This window comes from Acanthopagrus latus, chromosome 4, assembly GCF_904848185.1.
Source record: "Acanthopagrus latus isolate v.2019 chromosome 4, fAcaLat1.1, whole genome shotgun sequence".
In the NCBI taxonomy this organism is placed as follows: domain Eukaryota; kingdom Metazoa; phylum Chordata; class Actinopteri; order Spariformes; family Sparidae; genus Acanthopagrus; species Acanthopagrus latus.
The window spans coordinates 1,217,651-1,240,146 of NC_051042.1; the positions used below are offsets into that span (position 1 = coordinate 1,217,651).

Genomic DNA, 22,496 nt, shown 5'->3' on the forward strand with positions numbered 1-22,496 from the left:
CCTTGGTTGCCTCCCACGTCTGTCTGGGGGTCCAGCCTCCCAGCTGGCACCCCTCCACCCACCTGCCCCCTCTGCCCCCAGAGTTCTCAGCACTAGCCCTGTCCGACCTCGGGGACGGTTCCTCTCGCTCTCTCTCTTTCACTAACTGAATACATTTCTCGTTCTGTTCACATCCCTCGTCTTAGTCCTCCTCTCTCCCCAAGCCAGCTCCTATCCCCTCAAGCGGCAAGGCCCAGTTTTGATTTCCCTATAAATCCTGGTTATGGAGCGTGGAAGTGACTTGATCCCATTATTATAGTAGTATGAGAACGACCAGAGGTGATTCAGATTGAAATTGTGACAGTCTGGGATGTCCTCGGAGATGCCAGCAGAGTAAAATTGTGACTCTCCTCTTGCTTTTAAATATTAATGACGAGCCATCTGTGAGGCAAATACTGTACAGCAATTTAAAACTATGATTAAACAGATATGTCAGTCACACCGCGACATATCCTCAACAAAATGTTTTATTCCTCTTTAGAAAATTACTCCTTTTGTTGATGGTCTTGAATGAGCACCTGCTCTCATTTATTTCATGTGATCCGGTTATGATAGCGGTGTGAAAGCTCTATTAATCTGCTGTCACTGAGAGTATTAGCGTGGAGATTTGTGTTATTTCATGCCTATAAACAGTGGAAAATATGTTCAGGTTGTGCAACACTGGGAATTACAATTACATTGATTTAAATCAAAACGATGATCAGACAGATTGTGTGTGCAGTAACAAACAGATAGCACAGGCATTATCACAGTCACTGACACACTCCCACTCTTAAGATTAAAGCCCCCTGTGTGTGTGTGTAATTTTTGTGATTACAGCTTCTTTAAATGCTTTTGATGGCATGATTCTTTTTAGTAGAACAAGGATAGGAAATGTTTCACAATAAAGGGATGCTCACTTGGTTTACAGCTAAGCTTTATCCACTGGCTGGATCCATGGAGTGATGGCTGGAGGAGCAGCACGCTCTGACGTCTACCACAGTGTCTTTTTGGATACTGCCACTGGGGGCACAAAGTTAGACACGTTAGAAGCATATACACAGGTGGTTTAATTAGGAATTGTCATCACAATCCCACATTACTCAATACAGTGTGGTCATGATGTTAAAAGTAAGAAAAAGTGTTCTGATTTTTAGTTGTGAAAGATATGTGCTTGACAAGAGTAGCAATGGTCCGACCGCAGAAATTTTGATTTGCAAGAAAGAGTCCTTTGTTCCAAAGAACAGAAGCATGTTCAGCTGCACATTCCTGAAGTATCAAAAGTAAATGCACTCATTATGCAGAATTGCTGTTTTTAGATTGTTGTATTGATTTTAATGCTGTAGCTGGCAGAGGCGGAGGTGACTTGAAAAAAGAAAAGAAAAAAAAAAAAGATCTGTGCAGAGGAAAGCTGAGATCTCTAGTTGTAGTCCATATTATGGGTCAAGCTCCAAAAACAATGATTTTCACATCCCCCATAATAGTGCTTCTTACAGCCTTCCCACCTTGCGAACATCCACATTGTTTATAATGCAGGCCATCAACTCTCAGACTCTGTGTTCTCCAAGCCAACTCAAGGTGACATGATCAAGGGTTCTGGAGTGCTCTGTCACAAGACCTGGATACATACTGCTTCTTGTGATCTGATCCTCAGACGTACGGCAGCGGGACTGCCAAATATCTTTTCACGATCCAATTTGTAAGGAAGTTTGAGTCTCATGAACAACCCATGAGTTGGGTGACTGAAACTCAAAAAACAACTTGCTTTTATATTGGACCTTTAAAGATTTTATTTAGTCAAACATGTTAATGTTTCTGAAAATCCAAAAAGTAATCCAAAATACTACTGACAAAGATTCATTTGCACAACACTGATGACATCATACCCATAATTCCATGTAATGATTTGATCAAGCTAACCCAGCTGTAGACTGGACATGTCGACCAGTTAGCTATACTACTAGCCCAAGTATGTCTTGCGAGGTACAAAGGAATCTTATGTATCGAGCAGGACACTGACAGTCCCTCCATCTTACAAGCCACCAGAAAAATCGCAGCGGGTAAGGCTAACTTGGCTAACATTAGCCATGCCACAACTGCTGCTGACCTTTTTATACATTTTATACTAAAGGCTGTGAACACGTTAGTGTAGGCCAAGTTTGATATGTACCAGAATGTCATTTCACAATAGAAATAGTAGGAATTCCTGCTCTGTCCCTCTGTTGGCTAAGGTGTCTATTGCCTATGATTATTATGTTGGTCATTTGTTTTATATGTTAATGTTACAGGTAGACCTAGTTGCCAGATATAAATTGTGAAACTTAAGTGTATTAATATAAAGTAAATATTGAAGTACAAACATCATTAATTTGTACTTAAATGCAGTACTTGATCAGATATATTTTCCACCACTCAAAGTTTTATTTGGACAGTTGAGGAAGCAGGATAACACATCCGGTGCATGAAGCAGTCCTTGACCCCTTCTCTCTCTGTCCCCTTACAGCCTCTAGACTTCGAGAGCAAGAGGGCCTTCACCTTGAAGGTTGAAGCCACCAACGTCCGCTCCGAGCCCAGCAGCGGCGGGCCCTTCAAGGATTCAGCTACAGTTAAGGTTGTGGTTGACGATTCCGACGAACCTCCTATTTTCTCCAAACCGATGTACTTATTGGAAGTGAATGAGAATGCCCCCATCAACACGGTCATAGGGTCGGTCACCGCCAGAGATCCAGACTCTTCTTCCAGTGTCGTCAGGTAAGAAAGTGGATGCAGTCAACAAGAAGTAACTGAATAAAAACTGAATCTTCACTGATTAAGCATGTGCTTTTGACTGACCAGCGAAATCAAGTAACAAAACTTGAAATAAGAAAAAAGCTTAAAGAAGTGATGCAGAGAATAGGTTAACAAATGAGCCTTTTCAGGCTATAATGAGTTGTTTTAATAAAAAGGTTGACATTGAGGCATGCAATTAAATCCCGTCAAGCCCGTGACCTTTGAAGACTCCGGTAGTGCCTTCGACACTGAGGGAGCGATTCAATGATTGCTCTAATTTCCGCAGATGTACAAAAAAGAAAGCAGATTATGAGTTGGAGGCAGCACAACTTTCTCGTCCAGTGTGTGACCGGTCCTGCAGTGTTCTCCTCTTGTGTGACTTATTCTTGGAAATACCACAAGGGCACCTTGAGGATAGGTTATACAGGCAATTTCTCTCCCTCCTTCTTGGCATTTCATTAATTCTCCTGTGACTTGCTGACCGCATTCCCGGGACAACACTCAACAGGTTGTGTGTAATTGCATGGTGAGCAGAGAGCAGAGGCTGGGTTTCATAGATTGGCTGAGGCTACAGCCCCTAGCCCCCTCCCTCCCTGTTCCTGGTGGCATCTTCATGTTTAGTGATGAGATAGCCAGGAAGAATTGAGCCCCGAGGTTGTGTCATGTCCCTCCCCTGGTAAAAAGAGGTATATTTCATGTCTAATGGCATCTTGTGCTTCTCTTTGTCCCCATTTCGTGTTATGTTGAGCAAGTCTGTGTGTTAGAGGGACACAGAGAGACAAAGTTAGATGCACCAGCTTAGAAAATGAGTGAGTTTCCTATAAAAGTCTAGTGTATCATTAAATTTAGCATTTTCTTCTGAATTATGTGAAGTATTAAGTGAATTGCCCTCGTCTCTTCTCTTGTTACGTGCTGACGTAATATCAAAGGAATGTGCACTCAAATAATAGCAGGACCCTGCTGAGACTGAAACTGTCCAAAATGTAACTTTCTGTCTTGGCACCTGGTAAATGTATTGAGCACGTTGCAATGCGAGCGAGCGAGTCAAACGCTGCCATTTGTATGAACCAGGTCATTTGTCATTTTGCAGTCTGTTTCTTTCTTTCTTTTTCCTTTTTGTCCTGAGGTCATTATCTTACAATAACACTGTTCATTACACTTTTAATCACCAATTTAATAATTTTATGGAGAAGTTGTTTTTTTTTCAGAACGGATTGTTGCTCAAGGCCTTTTGTGTGACTGTCAGGCCAAAACAAAGTCCACTGCAGTCAGAGCAGCTGAAAAGGAGCTTTTTGAAAATGCGCTCAAGAGCTGTTAAAGAGCTGATTCTCAAACTTTCAATTAAAAACCCTCAAGAGAAAGAAGAAGAAGAAGAAGACATAAAAAGTGACTGATAGAACGCAGCAGTTAGTAAGTGCTCAAAGATTAAATACACACGTTTCTATGTAGTAACAACAAATTGCTATACCGTAACATGTGATTTTCTTTGGAAATACATACATACATTTGCTACCCCCCCACCCACAAATCTTCAAGATGCACATGATCTATCGCCGTGTCAAATGTTGCCGGGGATCAGATGAAACAAACTATTATTAGCTTATTATGATGCATCATCCTTAGCAAATACCATTTGGTTTTACTTCCATCAAAGGTTTGTAGAAGCCTGTGATTCTAAGCTTTGGCCTAATAAAATGATCACGACATGGAAGATTTTCAATCCTTCCAGATGTGCTGGCTGACAGAAGGCTGTTGCCTCATTGATGACTCTCACACCATCAAAATTATGTTTTAAATTATAGAAAATCTGGATAGAAGCCTCAACAGGCAGTAATCTAAATAATTGCACTGTGACAGTTTGTTTACATGGCTGTGGTTAAAAACTCCTTTTATCATTGATTAATCTGCTTATTATTATTTTATAGATGAAGCAGTTAATTATGTAATCTGTAGAACACCACAAAACTGTGCTGGTCACAATATCTGAGTCCACTGTGGCATCTTCTAATGTCTTGTTTTGTAAAAACCAACCAATCAAAGTCACAAGATATTCAGTTTTCAATGATATATTAATTGCTTAATTTGGTGACTTGTGTATTTGGGTTTTTCCTGCAATATGTTGCGTTACAAGTCAGACATAAAAGAGGAAATCAGTATCCACAGACTCGAGAAGCTGAGACCAAAATAAAGTTGGGACCAAAATAAAACATCTTTGTTTGTTGAGTTTTAGATTGAAGAATGACTTCAATCACTTATTTAAATAACTGCCAGTTTCTGGCCAACTACTTGGGCTGACTAATTATTGTGGCTATAGATGTACAGTCCCAGTAAACATCACGTGGTAAGCCCAGACTACAGGATAAAATGCTTGCAGTTAACATTTCTGAAAACCAGGGGTATGCCCATATTACGTTCACATTACATGTTCATGACCTAACTTCAGTATCGGCAGGTGGAGTCGATAGTGGTGTAGTTAGAACCATGAGGCTGCTGAGCCAGTGGCCACTGTTTGGGACTGTGTTTCTACATTTGCAAGTGTGACACCGCTGGATATTTTTAGGAAGACCTTGGGATGATTTCCAGCCATGTTTGTAGCAACCACACCAGATATCAGACCAGATCTGTTCTTAACCTAACCAAAGGGTTTCTTTGTCTAAACCTAGCCAGATCATAAACACAGTCATGAAATAAAATACAAAATGGAAACTGACAACACATACAGTTACAACATTAACAGATGTAATGTTACAATATATCCCTGGTTTGCAAACATGTACTTTGTTAACATTTATTGTTTTATGTGGTGTGTATTTCATTACAATACAACACATGTTGAGCGTTGCTTTTATTTATTCATTTGTTGTGTATCCAGTTTGTTTGTTTTTTACCATAGAACTTGTTCAGTATACTAAAGTACCGTAGGTATTGACCGTAACCCCTTTTCACCACTACAGTTCAAGTTTTGAATATCCTTCCTCAAAAGCTTGATTCAGTACAGATGGCTGAGAGGAGTGCTCTATGTTGTTGAATCGTTCAGCTTTTTAGGTCTTGGAAAACCCTCTTAACAAATAGATGTTCAGAAGAGTTCGCAAGAAAAACACTGTTTTGTACATAGAGAGTGAAAGGCTGTGTAATGGTTCAAACAGACTGGCAAGTGAATGGGCAGAAAGGGGCAGATTTAAAAAAGGACTTGGTTCAAGTGCACAATAATGCCTTGAACAAGCTGGAATTAACAGGCCTGTTGCTTCAGCAAAGCTATTCTTACACCTTAAAAAGAAACAGACATTTGGTCTGGGGTTAGCACTATAATAAATTGAAACACTCAATATCAGCTGAGCATTCTTTAGACTGATGAGTTAGCATTAAATCCCATTCAGTCTAACCACCTAGTAGACTGCAGAGGGCCAGAAGAAAAATGGATTCCAAGAATATTCAGAGCTTATTTGCATGGTTGCGGTTCAATAAAGATCAAGGGTGTTTTTCTGGACTGGAAAACAAATTCAAAACCAAAAGGCTTACAGCAGTATCCTCCCCTGTCACGCAACACACTCGGGCATCCACTCAACAGAAGTTTTAATCATCTAAAGTGAGATATTTCAAATGGATGTGATGCCTTTGGTGTCTAACTTTGACTGTTTTCAATAGCTATTATTGAAAGGAAGGAAGAAACACGGAAAACAGGGGGTTACAAACCTCTGATGAATATTTCAATCATTTCTTGCCAAGAAAAATGGGAGAGAAACAAGATATTCTTGTCGATCTTTACACTTGTAAATTATACTTTTCAGCCCACAATTCTCCTTTTTTCTGCCTCTCTCTTCTTTATCTTTCTCTATCAAACATCGGTAAGAGAAGGAGCACCCTAAAAGAAAGCTGCAGTTAGTGAAAATGGACCTATGGTTGAGGAGCAGTGGATCTATATTGGAGGAGTGGTAATAGCAGCATTAGTGTGGACTTTCTCCTGACCACCGTCTGAACGAGCTCTCGTGTCGACCCCTTTGATTAGAATTGCTCCCCGTCTCAATCCCCCTCCAGTCGGACCAGACTGAACCAGTCTGAGTCTGAACCACTGGGGGCGAGTGCTCTGGTGGGCTGCCATGTCCTCTGCACTCAGGAGACAAACAAGCCCTTAGCTGTACTTAATGCATCCAACCAAGAACATTTCAGGTGCACTCCATGAAATACTCCCTCAGTATTGCCTCTCTCTGGAGCCTGTGCTCTGTCGTTTTCTACCTGACTGATCGCAGATAAAAAGCAATGTGACATCTGGTAGTCACGATGGCTGTGCGACACTGCAGGATCTCATAGAATAGCTTCAACTTTATTTCAGTCCAAAATATAGGTTTGGCTTTTCCAACAAGTTTGGTTTAAGTCTTTGTGTTCACACTCCTTTCCTCTTCAGTCTTTTATTGTTCACAGAAATTGCAGGAACACCATGGAATCCTGTAAAGCTTGTTTCTGTCTGCAGCCCTCCATATGTTGCTGAAGCACACCTGACAGCTGACATGCTGCATATGGTAATACAAGCCGGCATGGAAAGGATTTTTTTTTTTTTTTTTTTTTTTTAATAAATGAAAAGTTAATGTCAGGGAGGCCTGTTCTGCACGACTGAGTTTTTTTTTTTTTTTCTCTCTCTTTTTATGATATTTTAATATAGTACGTTACAGAGCAGACTGGGTTTCGGTTTATAGTAAGTTTATAAGTTTATGATTTTACTTTGGAGTCTCTGGGAAAATCTCCTCTCAGGCAAATGTGCCTGTGATCCAGCCTGAATAAAATGAAGCACTCAGGCGACGGTTAAACTTAGTTCTACATCTGTGATTCTCCCGGTGGAATTACTGACCTAATAACAGCAGGAATGTCACGTTAGGTTCTCTGGAAAAAAAAAAAAAAAAGAAAAGAAAAGAAAAGAAAATGCTTTTGTTCTTGATCTTTTCACCTTTTCTCCCTCCAACTTGTACAGGCGCTCAGTCACACACGTTTAGACTCACTCACACTGAGATCTGAAAGAAAAGGAAAAAAAGAAACTAGCACTGAATGTGCTCATGGGGGTGAAAAAGCACACATATGCAAGCTTTCCTTGGCTCCTCAACCTTGATGATTTGGCTGACAATCAATAAGAAACTGAAGTTAAGAAATGAGAAACACACTTCTGAGATAATTCTGTTACAGTGCCATCAGTTGATTATACAAGTCTAATTCTTTAATAGCTTAAGTTGAAGGGAAATGATGTAACTTTTCGTCTTACTTATGAAATTAACAAGCAAAAAAAAACAAAAAAACAGCTGGTCTGACATAATAAATGGCGAATAATAACTACTGTACTCTACTCATTTGTACTTATTCTACTGTTACAGGATGTGAAGCATTTCTTAATATATAGTGTGATTCTTGTCCAATCTGACGAGCCAGATGGTATATTACACAGTCCCAGCTGAGAAGGTGCAGATTGAAACTTTCTGGAAAAGGGCAGGCGCTTTCAAAAGACACTTGACAGGCGATTAGGCAAAACATCTGTCAGTCTCCTTCTATCACAAGTTAACTTTGACCAATCAGATCAACAGCCAGTGGAGCTAGTTGGTGAATTGAACTCTTAATCTCTCCATTGAGGGAGGAATGATATGCTATGCTATGGCATCTACGCTAACCTCACCAGGAGCTTCCATTGTTGTTTCAAACAGTCGCTTCTCTCACTGGTCGTCACACCTAAGCCACACCGGTAGCTGCTGTCTCTAGCTGCCAGCCGTCATTGAGAGGACAATGAACGGTTTAACCGGTGTGTCCGAACACAAGCACATAGCCTGAAGCCTGGCGAGGTGGATCAACGAGATCACATGATCTTGTGAGGCCAGCTGCCTCGCAAGGTCAGTTTTTGTAAGGTACAAATATATTTTTATCATCAGAAGGGTACCACTGTGATTTGGTATTGTACTTGCATAAACATAGGGGACTAGCTAGAGATACAATTTGATTCTGAAAGCAGGAGCATTTGCACAAAGTGTCTCTTATTGATCTACGAGAGGTCGCACAGGATTTCTTGTTTAATTCAGGGTTTCTTCGTTGCACTTCCCCTTTGCCAGTTTGCACAGTTGCTCAAGGTTAGGTGGAAGCAGATGTTGGGAACTGTCACAGTAAGTGTGTTGTTATGTTCCCGGTGTGGTTCATTATGTGCCCCAACTGAGCTGTCAACATCAGTCAAAAGAAAAGATCCAAATATCCTTATTTTTGCTTGTTTTTTTTTGTTTTTGTTTTTTTAATTAAATTCCATATCAAAGATTACTTCCTAATGAAAGAGTTCTGTATTGTCCATGATACCGACTGATAGCAAAACAGAGTTTACAATTGCTGCACACTGTCTGGTGCATTTCTCCTGGATGAAACTGTTTAACACACATTATTTGAAGGAACTGAATGATCACTAGGTAGCTAGCATGAGCGCTGATACGGACGTGGCTACAGAGACAAAAGATTACCACCCACAGAAAGTCTAGCAGTGAAGGTGTCCTGGCCGCACTGTTTGATTGACAGGCAGGCTGCGCCGAGAAGCCACATCAATGCACCAAAGAAACCATAATTGAATGGAGAAAAAAAGAATAATGATCCGACTGATTACGACTTGTGGTGATCTTCGCTGCACACGGGAAAGCGTCTGCCACACTGACACATTCTGATTAGCGTCTTGTATTTGTGTAATATTTAGGATGAATCTGTCTGGATGTCTGCTGTGTAAAAAAATACTTCAGCGGCTTTAAAACAGCCACTACGTGATGTCTAACTGTCAGACTGAGGTCAGCCCAATGCCGTTTAAAGGCCCTGTGAAGAGTAAAGAAAAAAGCTGAAACCAGACGACGCACACACACACACACACACACACATACGCACACGCATTTGCACACATGCTCACATCACACTCAGGAAAACGGCGCACGTATAATGCTGGATATCATTTTTTATTTGCTTTTAATTCTTTTCACATCACATTGTCAGTTTGAGTGACAGGTGGCAGAACATTTCAGGGTCTGTCTCCTCGCTTCCACGTGAGGCTGTCAGAGTTTGACTGGGATCCACTCAGTCTGCAGGAGAGCGGCTGCTCCCAGGTGGCTCGCTGCTGTCTGCCTGTCTTGAAAGTGCTCTGCGTCTGCAGGGCAGGAGAGAAAGAGAAAGAGAGAGAGAGAGAGAGAGGGAGGGTGGGGGGCGGGCTGTGGTGCTGGTGGGAGATGGGGGTCCTCATGGACCTCTACCAGCCCGGCGTCGAGAGGATTTTACACCATTTCATCTCAAAAATGGAAATGTCACGGCTCGGTACATCTCCCCAACAATTGGAATCTGGGCCAGTGGTTTATTTATTTCATTTCCTTCCATTCTTGTATAAGCAGCATCCTCCTTCATATAAATTGTTGTTGTTGTGACTTTGTCTTTGTCTGGGACTCTTCCTCTATTCCTCTCTCCATCCGTCTGCATCCCGTCTCCCCACCCCCCCTTTCTCACTCTCACATAAACACTGCATGCTCCTTGCCAACAGGTCTGGACTGATAGGGATGAGCGGTTCTGCTGCGAGATGGTGTAAGACCTAGGGTTAGCAAGGAAGGGAGGCAGGGTCAGCAGGGCGTCTGGTGGTCCAGGGGTGTCTATGTCGGGAGAGGGTCTGCAAAGAATTGGATAAGGGGATTGCATTAGGAAAAGCTTGAGACCCAGCTGGATGGAAAAACAGCAAAAAAATATTTCTGACTGTTCGTGAGAAGGAGAGGGAAGATTGTGAGGGAAGATGTGAGAGGGAGACAAAGAGAGAGAGAGAGAGAGAGAGAGAGGGAGGGAGAATGGAACGGGGACAGTTTGTCCTGCAGGTAAGGAAACACTTATGAGGTACATGGTGTAATTAGCTCCTGTGAATCACCGCGGCCTTGTGTTTTCAGTGAGTAGGATGTTTATGACTGTCACACATAATGGTAAATGAAACGTGTGAAGCCAAAGATGACCCATAATGACGGATTCTTTTTTAGTCCGTTTTGTGTGGGCTCGTCCCAAGAATTGGCGCTCTCCGCGCGCTGCAACATGAAAGAGCGATTTCACAGCTTCGAGTGGCATCGGAAAATTCTCTTTAATGTGCATTCCAATTTCATGCCCGCTGCTGGAGTTTTTGCTGGGGAGTTTTATGTCTTGCCACTGTATTTTTAAGACTGCAAGTCTCAAAAGTCAGTGTGTCACCAGCAGGGTGACGGAGGAACGGAAGTTTGACGAATGCGGATGTTGAAAGTGTGCGTGTTGACAAGGACCGTATTGCGGTGAGCAGTTCGAAAAGAAAACAAAACCGTTTTGCATGAGATCAAACAAGGTCACACGTAACAGGCTCACGGTTCGTCCATCTCCATTACATCCATTATCCCGTTGCACCCCTCCCCACTGTGTTAGAGCTCATGTGACACAATGCTGGCCCAAGTCATTAATGCAAAGCCTTTGGGAGCCATTGAGTGTTGACAGACACCAAACAGGGTTAACAACACCCCATCTCTTACCCTGACATAACACTTACTAATGGTCTTTCTTTCCGGAGGGAGGTGCGCGTGCTGGCGGTGTGGAGGAGGGGTGGGCCTGTTATTATTCCTCAGATAATTATTGATTCCCTACTGTTTTTATTGTGTTTTTATCTTGATGGATAAGGCCCTAGTGGCCACAAAGCCCAAAGGCCTGCAGTTTTGGCTCAAATTCCTATGATCGATTCTCTTTGCAGGTACTTTATCGATCGGCACACGGACCTGGAGAGGCAGTTCAACATCAACGTGGACGATGGGAAGATCACTCTGGCCAAACCGCTTGATCGGGAGACGGACATGTGGCACAACATCACAGTAACCGCCACAGAAGTCAGTAAGTAACCTCTCCTGACTCCGTTCACTCCCGCTGTGAACATTGCTCCTCATGAATTGCAATGCCCTATTTTCATAATCATCCTCCTTTTTAGACATTCATTGGCACGCAGGTTTTACAAACTGAGAGCTGCAGGAAGACACGTTCAATATCGTCCTCTCCTGAGCAACTTTGTGTGTTGTCTCAGTCAAAGGACTCACTGACCCGCTGCACACAGTACAGTAAACCGCCGCTTTTAATCGCTCCGACAATATGGCACAAACAATTAGCGTTTGTATCCACGGAGGCATTAAATACGTTGATTTGCTGAGTTTTGATTGAATTAAACAGCTCAGTAGTCAATTTGTGGAAGTGCAAGAACATTAAGACGTATCAAATAAACAGTTTTAAAGACATGCTCCAGAGTGGATTGCTCCAAACGCCAACATCCATTACAGATTAAAGAACATCTGCGAACCGCAAAACTCACTGACTACGTGGAAAATCTTGCCGGCAGAGCTACAAACAGCTCATACCATATGTAAGGCTTTATTTGCATACAGATTGTTTCAGGGGGGCTGTATGTTGTGATAAAGCTTAATGTACCCCTTAAAGCTATTGGAATAGAAACTGAGACAGCTTGTAACTTTCCCCCCGTCCTCTTCTGCGCTGTCTCCCCCTCCTCTCCGTCTCATCCACTATCTGTCCCTTTCTTTCCCTAATCAAAGGAAATACACATTAATTGGTCAGAATAAATGAAAGCCCGAGCGCTGTCATAATGTTTTGGCCGTGCAGCACAGACGAGTCCCACCATCGTAGCAGCCCGTTGGAGGAACTGAACGTGTCTCATTCAATAAACCGGCTGCCTTGTCATTTCCTGCACCCATACATTTAGAGCGCGCTTTCATGCCTGTTGGCAAAGTAACTGTGGTTCGAGATAGTGGCATCTCTGAGAACACCTAATAGGAATTTGCCAAAATAAATATGCCAGTTTTGCTATTCTTCACGGATGGGGGGGAAAGCCGGTGTCTGCTCTGGCGTGAAGAGGAATAGATGTGTTCCCAGTTCTATCCCGATGCCATTTGCCACCCAAACGGAGGCGTGTTCTGCTGCCTCGCACCGGTTGACATCTGACTAATCAGATTCTATTCCCTGTCTGCTGCTGGGGGAAAGTCACTTTTGTCGAGGGGGGGTGGAGGGGGCTCCATCTCCGTCTGCCCTAATCCATCTATCACTGTCTATCAGACCGTCAATTTCCATGCTCCTCACTGCTTACCTCTTTTTCAACCCATCTCCTGGCCCATACGCTGACCTGTCCACTGCTCTGTGTAGAGACTTAAGCCTCAAAGTCAGACAGCCGCCTAAAAATAGCCTTAGTTCTAAAATATTCAACATGTTTTTAACTGCTAACCCTATCCATATGCTTAATAAACCTGTGTGAAGCAGAGTATCTCAGCTTATCAGTGGTATCACATGTCTTGTTTGGGCTTTCAGGAACTCAACTTCTGCAGCATTGATTTGTCAAAGGAAACCCAGTCAACCCAGCCAAGCTCGTTTTGTTGTCTGTGTTCAATTGATGACATGTTTACCTGTTAAAATTCACTTTTGCTTCACTTTCCTCTGTTACAATTTAATAAGCTTTTTATTTACTCTCTGAAATTGTTTGGACATGGTCAGGAAAGGAAATATAGGATTACACCTGTTTTACACTGAAAACACCTAAGAATTCATCCATTCTCAGACAAATGTAGCAACTAACTGGGACTTAAAATGAGCCAGACGGACGTTCTTCAGTACGGAACTTGATGCCGACTGCTAGAACAGGGTTAGAAAAACAAATAGATACAAGAGAGTCAGGAGTCCAAAAAATAGTTTGAGTTTTTGAGTGTATGTTAAAAAAAAAAATAAAATAAAATAAAATTAATTATCATTAATTCTCAATTTGCTATTATCTTGCAGTGGCCACACTTCAGGAAAAGTTCAATTCATTGTAATCCTAGTTTTAAGCCAAAATGTAATAGTTGAAACTGTCATTAATATGATTAAAAAGAAAAAAGAAACTTCATAAAAATCACAAAAGAGTCTTCATGTGCTATGAACTATGAATTTCCTGTCTCAGACGCTGTCATTCTTCTTCCTGCTGCGTGGCCCCAAATAAATCAAATCAAACAAGAAAATTAAAAAAAATAATAATAAAAAACACACAAGTGTCACTGGCCACATTGCTACAGACATCTTGAGCTCAGATTGATTAATTAATCAATTGCTTTAAAATGTGGCATTTGCACTTCTGATTAATAAGTACAACCGTTTACGGGGACTCTCGAAAGGGACTGTCAATTACCAGTGATGAATAATTCCAATCAAATCTAATCTAATTAAATTGCCTTTTATTGTCTTTTTAGACTTCAGTTACCAGTGACTCATTAATATGCATGTATTTAACCCTCATGTTTTTAAACATGACAGTGTACAGGGGATTTTCAAAAGCACTTTGAATGGGATTTTTTTTTTTTTTCCCTCTGTTGTTGCCTTGAATCCTGTTTTGCTTCGCTGCTACCAGCTGAAACGCAGATTGATGTGGCTTATCATCTGTCCTCCGATCAGCTCAGGAAATGAAGTGAGAAATGAAGATGGAAAATAAAGGAAATTAAAACTAGGTCACAGAATTTACCTGGGATTTCATGTGTAACCTTGTTGTTTTTTTTCCTTCTGTTTTCCATTTTGAGTGTTTTATTTATATCCCTTTGTCTCTCTCCTTTTTTCATCTATCTATCTATCTATCTATCTATCTATCTATCTATCTATCTATCTATCTATCTATCTATCTATCTATCTATCAGGAAACCACAGTCAGATATCGCGTGCGATTGTGGCCATCAGAGTAATGGACATTAACGACAATGCCCCTGAATTTGCCACCGAATATGAAGCCTTCCTGTGTGAAAATGGAAAACCTGGACAGGTAAGGAAAGAAGTGGCTCATTCATCAAACCAGTGATCTATCTTCCTCTCTCTGCCTTCCTTCTCTTTCTCTCACCTCCCCTGTAATGATTGGCCACAGTGAATTATAGCCTATTTATTTCGCTGGGAAACTACAGAGGTGGGAGTATGGTCCTTTTTCCCCGCAACGGTCCTCCCTCGACACAGTGTGCACAGAGCAAAGGGGAAATGAGAGCAGTCAGGATTGATCAGAGTGGATCATAATTCAAGACTGTCTTTCATGTCCTCCTCCAGATGGCATAATGCTTCCCCCAGCCAAAAATTCTGGACAAGTACTTAGCATTCTCCTTCTCATCAATCGACCTCATTCAGGGGACCTGCATGCATACAATAGGGAGCTTTATTGAAAGGGAGTGGAAAAACGGGGGAGCTGAAAAAAGGGGAAGCTGTCCTGCAGGGCTAGAATTCTAATTTCTAATCAATCATAAAGACGTACAGCACGATAAGACCTATGATGACAGATTAACAGATAGAGCCAGCAGCCTGAAAGTGTGCCAGACTAGACAGGACCTCATTGATAATAATCTCAAATCCAGGAATGAATAGGGCATATATTTCATCAGGTGTGATCCAGCCAGTATTAGATTGAGGCAATCTGCGCAGGCAAAAACAGAGTAATGAATAGGCTGCCTCCTCTAATGGCTTTGAGCCCTCTTTGAATCCTCCGGTCTCTTCGCTCTCTACATAGGTGATCCAGACTGTCAGCGCCGTGGACAAAGACGACCCCATCCAGGGACACTACTTTGACTACCGTCTCGTCCCAGAGATGCTCAACAACCCCAATTTCACTATCAAAAACAACCAAGGTGAGGAACAAAAGAAATAATGGAAAAGTAACTCTTTTGTGGCAGAATGACTGAAGTCTCTCAAAATTTCTCCAATGGCTTTCCAGTCCAATATCTAACCCGCGGCGTGTTAGCCGCACTCGAGATGAAATCTGGTGGATCAGTGTAGCTCACAATTAGCAGATGTGAAATTGTCTGGACACCAGCTTCTTTTTACTCCCCAGTGCGTTTTGAGGGAAACTAAATGAATGGCATCCAAATGGTTCCTCCTGGTAGTGTTGCAGCTCAGTGTAGGGTAACTTCTTTCAGAGCTGTTACCATGTGGCAGATGGTGCTAAATTTATTTGCTAAATACTCTGATTGGTTTATTTGCCGGTTTGCTGTGCCTTTATCCCATTCCTTTTCTCCTGCCTCTCCTCCATAAGTGGCTCCAAACAGGCTGTGTTCATTAGGACATTGTGTAATGTTTTCAGCTCGGGGCAAAAAATCTTCATATGGTACTAGCCTTCTGTTGTGACGCAGAGGCTGCAGGCTAACTCGCTGCAACCTCTCTCTGACGGAGGAAAGAGTCCATACAAATCAGGTCATCAAATGGACTTGCCATCTTTTGACAAAAATAATAACCTTCAAACACGGCACTTAAAAGAGGGTGGAAAGAGATGCCAGCATTCACAATAATCTTTTTCACACATGATACATGAAGCAAAAGATACTGACAAATATTTATTTATTTTTTTTAATCACATATGTGCTGACACAGTTGGAAGTCAAAAATGAAGCGTAGTTTAACTGGCACAGACTCGCTGTAAAACACTCAGTCTTAATTGCAGATCAACCTCAACATGTAAAACATCTGTCTTCCTGAACCCTGCCCTTTTCTTAAGAGGAGTTTTAATAGTTTCTTAAGATGATGTAACAGATAAAACCCACTGGAGATATCTCACCACTACAAGCACAGCGCTGCCTCAGTCCAAACAACGAAAAAAAAGCCTGTATTTTTCTCACTCGCATCGAACCAGGGTAAATATATGTTGTGCTACAGCGCTATATATTACATTCCACATCAACCACTTGTCTATGGTTTTGCTAATTCTGAACAGAGAAAAGAAGCCCATTGCACCATATTCCGCAGCACTTCAGTGACTATTTCTATCTGAATCGGCAGCTGTGGGAGACACTTCAGTGAAGAGCGTCAGGCTCCTGCGAGCCTCTGTTGCTGCTTTTGTTTGCGATGATGAGTCTAATTGTAGGTATTGAACAGTGAAGAGGTTAGGGGTTGTCCATGCTGTGGAAAATGGCTAAGGCTCTGGCCAGCAACATATTGAGCTCTGTGACAACTCTGTGTTCAGGAGGCGGGGCCGCAGCACTCATTCTCAGTAATCGAGACAACATGTAATCACCATACTGCCAAAAAATTCACATCTGCTGGAAAGTCTTTGCAGACTCCATGCTTAACTTTTAAATCATGTTATTATCCAATTATCCTCTCACAAATTTTAAGTTAAACTCATTAACAAAAACGTGCACCCTTGTTCAATTCAATGCAGCTACTGTGCTGGCTGATGTAAGATAAGTGATGGCTCAAACTGTGCGTGTGTGTGTGTGTGTGTGTGTCTGTATCATAGTTGTGGTAAATGTACATCATATTATAGAGTAAATATCAAGTAGCAATTTATTTTGAAATCACAGCATGATCCTCTGTCTTAAAGTTCTCTGTTTTTTATTAACAGTAGATATTAAATTTTCCTCCATGTGTGTTTTCTATATTTGGACAACAATGTTTGCTATCCCAATATTATCTGGATGGTACACAAGCACCTTTTGCTCGCTCTCAGTAGAACTTCTAGCTGAAGTCTGAAATACATTTAGTCAATTCAGTATGTTGAATGTATTCTTTAGCGATCACCTTGCTAAATTGAAGCGTTCATTTCTCATTTTGATTTTACATATTTACATTGATTCCCAGTGCCACCCACAATTTCCAGTAGTGTTCAATATATTTTATTACTACCTCCTAAATTCCCCTATAGTTATATAATAGTGTACTATTAAAATTACCATTAATAAAGAACATGTTGTTGCTGTTATTTGAAAGATTTAGTTTGAGAAAATGTGTTATTCACATCGCCAGTAAATGTAAACAGGCAGATCTGTGGTATGTCACATTCACAGAACAGATCGGGTACTGACGCAGTGACTTTATGACTCCACTCTACTGATGCTAATGTAATACCATATTTTAGCCTGTAGCATTATGCCATAATTGTCACTTGTCGCCACAGTGGCTACTGTGGCGACAAGTGACGAATGGTGATGACAAGTGACGGATGATGAATCTTACATAGATTCATTTTAGATTATTTTTTTCTGTTGCAGCCTGTGGGTCTGTGATTTGCACCCAAAAAGCGAGAAATGATCCGAGCCTGTGCAGTAAACTAATCTGGTTGCTGGTGGATATAAAAAAAAAGGGAGATAGAGAGAGAAATTGCTGCCTGCATATATTTTAAATGTGAAATTATTGCATTTTTAATACATTATTCTAATGCATGATTGTTCATTTACTGGTTGACAGCAACAGTCACTAATAGCTTGTCAACAACCACAACATAACACACAAAGCGGCCCAGACACAGAACCAAAGCCCACTTTGCTGCTACAGTCTAGGAGAGGTGTGTTGTGTTGTAGCTACCCTGGCCTGCTGAAAGCGTTGGCAGACAAACTTCCACGAGTGGTTTTGAAGGCTAATTAGCTCTTCTCCTAAAATAACAGCTTTCAAATCATTTTAAAGCGACAGGGTCTTGTCATAGTGTGAATGGTGCCTCTGTCTGAGCCACTCCACCTACATCACCTCTTGCTGACTTCTGCAAATGTTTCTTGAACTCCAGAGAGAGGGTAGGATCACAGTGTTACGTATGTTTACTTCAACATACACATTCTCAATATATAACATATAACATGTTATGATGTAATGAGTTTTGTTTGTAGTCAGCACCTATATTAGGTCTGACCTGGGATTCAGATAATACAAACTGTCAACATTGACTTTTTCCATCTAGTCTGAATTAGCCCTTCCAACATAACCTTCTTTGCTTCTTCCAATCATTTGGTATTACATTACTAAACGGCATTTAAGCCCTGCTGATTTGGCGTTCATGAATGTGCTGTGTGTATTCATTCCCATAATCTTAAGAGACTTGAGAAGTGCAGAAAGTTTCCAGTGTGTCACTTCTGCTGCTGCTACTGTCATTTTGAACCGCCCACATATTAAGTTATTTATGGTGAAAATGTTGTTCAATTGGGGGTTTTGCTTTTGTTATGGTGATGATTAATATTTCAATGTACACTGTTCTTTCCTCAGACCCTATCAGTAGCTAGATGAAACATTTCAATGTGCCCTAATATACAAAAGATATAATAAGAGCACTGTTGTAACTGCGGTGAGTTCAACATTTTTACCTGCACAGCTGTCTTTGTCTTTGAGACTTCACTTTTCTGTGGATGGGCTGTCGGGCAGGCTATGTTTCATTCTATTTTTACATCAATAGTTTCTAGAAAACGACCTGTATATGAGGACAAGCCCTCATGGTTTGCTACACTATAGTAGATACTTGCATTTTCACTATGCACTGCTGAATGATCCAAATGAAGTGGGACATGCTGGTGCTCACAAAGCACAGCGTATCACTTTGTGGCAGCGAGCATAAGAAAATAAATCTGAGCATATGTTCACATCAATTACAGATCGTGCAAAGCAAATAATTCTATCATGACGCATTCCATCTTTTGATTAAGTTTGCTCTGCCAATGTGAATGTTTCAGCATGGCCTGTCTCTCTAAAGTGTATATCATCAGCTCTATTTTCCCTCCCTCTTCAGTGCAGTCCTCAAGCAGAGGCAAAGGTTAGACTATCACAAGTCTTGTACATTTTCCATAAGATCAGCAGGAGTAGATTCTTATGGGAATGCAAGTGTTTGATAATGTGAGCGGTGGTAAGGGGACCCAGCTAATGAGCAGACAGCTTCACAGGAGTGTCATCAAAGAGCAGCTGGCACCTTTCTGGGTCGACATGTGCCATCTTCTAAGTCAGTGTCGCCTGCCGTGGTCCCTTCATTTCCTCTGCTTTCAAAGGGGGACAGCAAACGAAGGCTTGCCTTCCTTCAGAATTCCCAAAATTGGACTGTTTAGAAAAAAAGATGGGGTCTAAAATCCATCTACAGAAATGGAATGCGAGAGTGCTGGAAAGCCAAGTGACGATTGATGTGAAATTAGTTTACCCTCATGCTGCACTGATCTTCACACAATTTAATAATAGAACTTCAGTTTGCTGCCACTATGAATAATAATGGGTTTTTCACACATCCTCACAAAAATGCATCTCTGGCTTTACCTCTCTCTGACAGACAATTCAATCAGCGTTCTAGCCAAGCATGATACCTTCCGACGACAGAAACAGGAAATGTACTTCCTGCCAATCATTGTGACGGACAATGGGAATCCACCGATGAGCAGCACCAACACCTTGACCATCCGAGTCTGCGGGTGCAGTAAAGACGGCATCGTCCAGTCCTGCAACGTGGAGGCCTACGTCCTACCCATTGGCCTCAGTATGGGAGCTCTCATTGCCATCCTGGCCTGTATTATACTGCTGTTAGGTGAGGTATTGCTTTGTTTGCATTTTAGGTTAGGGAAACATATTGATATTATATCATCATCATGATATGAAAGTATGAAGATTTTGGATATTGTTCTATTGTAATATGGCATATGGTATGTGTTGTCTTTTCCTGGTTTTGAAGGTGCAATATGTATCAATTGGTCAGCTGTCAAATGCATACGCAAAACACCAGCATGACTGATAACTGCTACTAACCACTGCTACCATAGCAAGTTAACTTGGTAAGCTGTGCATCCAACGGTTCGGACCGGAGGTTAGGCCCAAGAAGGGCCAAGGCTAGTTGGTTAGCATGCTAACTGCAGTAGATATCTCTGTCAGAATGTTAAAACTGTTATTTCTTCAAATTCTGTTGATCAAGTTAAATTTAATTATTTATATTCATATTTATTCAGATATAAAGGCTGCATTACAGCAGCAATGATGTAATTGTGTTACTGTTCAACTTGACCTTACATTTTCCTTTACCCAGTTAGTCATTATATCAAGGTTACCTCGGATTTCAAGTTTCATTGTGTTAATGCATTATTAAAGTAACAACAGTCATCCATTTGATATTGTTCAAAATCAATATCAAGGTATTTGGTAAAAATAATTGTGAAATTTGATTTTGTCACCTAGTCTTAATAATTATCAAGTACCTTTGAGAAGATTTCAGATTGAGTTGAAAGATATTGTGATATCGTTTGAGGCTGTACTGGTCAACTCAAAAACATCACTGACATGAAGTAGTTTAGCACAGGTTGATGAAAACATTCATAATCTGACCTGAAACGTAACAGTGATCTGCTTGTCCTGACAAAAAGTTCACATGTCAAAGCTTGACCTAGACTTTTGCTTTTTGTCTTCTTTTCTCTGCGTATTTCTTTCTGACAGTAATAGTAGTCCTATTTGTGACCCTGAGGAGACACAAAAATGAGCCCCTGATCATAAAGGACGACGAAGATGTGAGGGAGAATATCATTCGGTATGATGACGAAGGAGGTGGCGAGGAGGACACAGAGGCTTTTGACATTGCAACGCTGCAGAATCCGGATGGCATCAACGGTTACCTGCCAAGGAAGGACATCAAGCCCGACCTGCAGTTCATGCCCCGTGCAGGCCAGCACTCGGGTCCGAACGGCGTAGACGTGGATGAATTCATCAACGTGCGACTCCATGAAGCAGACAATGATCCCACGGCGCCGCCTTACGACTCCATCCAGATCTATGGGTACGAGGGCCGGGGGTCCATTGCCGGCTCGCTTAGCTCACTGGAGACGGCGTCCTCAGACTCGGACCAGAACTATGACTATCTCAGAGAGTGGGGCCCACGCTTCAGAAGACTTGGGGAGCTCTACTCTGTGGGCGAGAGTGACCGCGAGACCTGACCTTTGGTTTGTTAGAAAAAAAGACCTTTCTGATTTTCTTTTTCTGTCCACATACTTGTGTATTAAACGCTAGGGGGTTGCTGGCTTTTAGAAACTGGTGTTTAAAAATAAAAAATAAAAACAGTTAATAACAAGGGAGGCCACCTTTTTGTATTCTTCTTAGAGTGAGGTATAGCAGTCGTCATCCACTACGTCAAGCGCATTGTAATTGTTGAGCCAAACAATGTCTTTATTAGGAGATCTATGATTCTTGTGGAGTGTATCTTAGATTCCGTTGTGGAGTGTCTAGCAGTATTTTGGGTGTTAGTCATTTGCTGTGACTGCCAGTAGCAGAAAAAACCCTGGGATTGCTGGTAGTTGCCCGATGAAAGGAAGTGATAATGATGATTATCGCTGGGTTCTCTGAAGCTTGAGTGGACACCATACTCCATGTTCCATGGACAGCCAGCTGGACCTCAGAAGCTGCACAGGGACCTTTGTTTCTTGTCTCCCAAAGCCACCCAGCTGATCGGCGATCTGAAACGAAACAAAAATGAAAAAGCAATATATGGTCTACATTACAATGATGAATGTATGTATGATTTGAAAAAAAAAAAAAAAAAAAAAAGCAAAAAAGACAAACAAGTATTGGCTTTAAGGTGAATTTGTTATCATTTGATATCCTCTCTGGTGGCCACGTTTATAAACTATCTAAAGCCCGGAAAGGCTTGCTTTATACAACTCTTTGTATTTACACGCTACAGGTGTGGGTCGCAAGTGTTACTAGCCTATAAAAGACTGACGTGAAGACAAAAAAGAGAAATGTAGAAACTCTGAGGCCTTCTTTTTACAGAAGCAACATTAAATACAATTGTAATCTACTGTTTTTTGACAAGAAATGTGTTGATTCTTCATTATTGTTCTATGAGTTTTTGTATTTCTGTTCTTAAATCATTATTTTCTGTGCTGACAATTTGAAGTGAGTGTGTTTAGATTATTTCACATTCAGCTGTTTTTTCAACCACTTGAACACTATTCCGTAACAGCAAATCCATA

The 22,496-nt window shown here is 41.4% G+C and overlaps 1 protein-coding gene across 3 annotated transcripts in view; it reads left to right on the forward strand.

The window, feature by feature from the left end:
• Nucleotides 1–22,077, forward strand: part of cdh8 (cadherin 8) — a 100,440-nt gene extending 78,363 nt beyond the window's left edge. For 2 of the 3 annotated variants that reach the window (XM_037096673.1, XM_037096674.1), the window contains exons 7-12: nucleotides 2,522–2,769; nucleotides 11,516–11,652; nucleotides 14,475–14,596; nucleotides 15,323–15,440; nucleotides 19,820–20,071; nucleotides 20,968–22,077. In XM_037096673.1, coding sequence (XP_036952568.1) covers nucleotides 2,522–2,769; nucleotides 11,516–11,652; nucleotides 14,475–14,596; nucleotides 15,323–15,440; nucleotides 19,820–20,071; nucleotides 20,968–21,461 — 1,371 coding nt within the window. In that variant the 3' untranslated portion in view covers nucleotides 21,462–22,077. The remainder of the gene's footprint in view (nucleotides 1–2,521; nucleotides 2,770–11,515; nucleotides 11,653–14,474; nucleotides 14,597–15,322; nucleotides 15,441–19,819; nucleotides 20,072–20,967) is intronic. The other variant, XM_037096675.1, reaches the window with a different exon arrangement.
• Nucleotides 22,078–22,496: the final 419 nt, after the last annotated feature.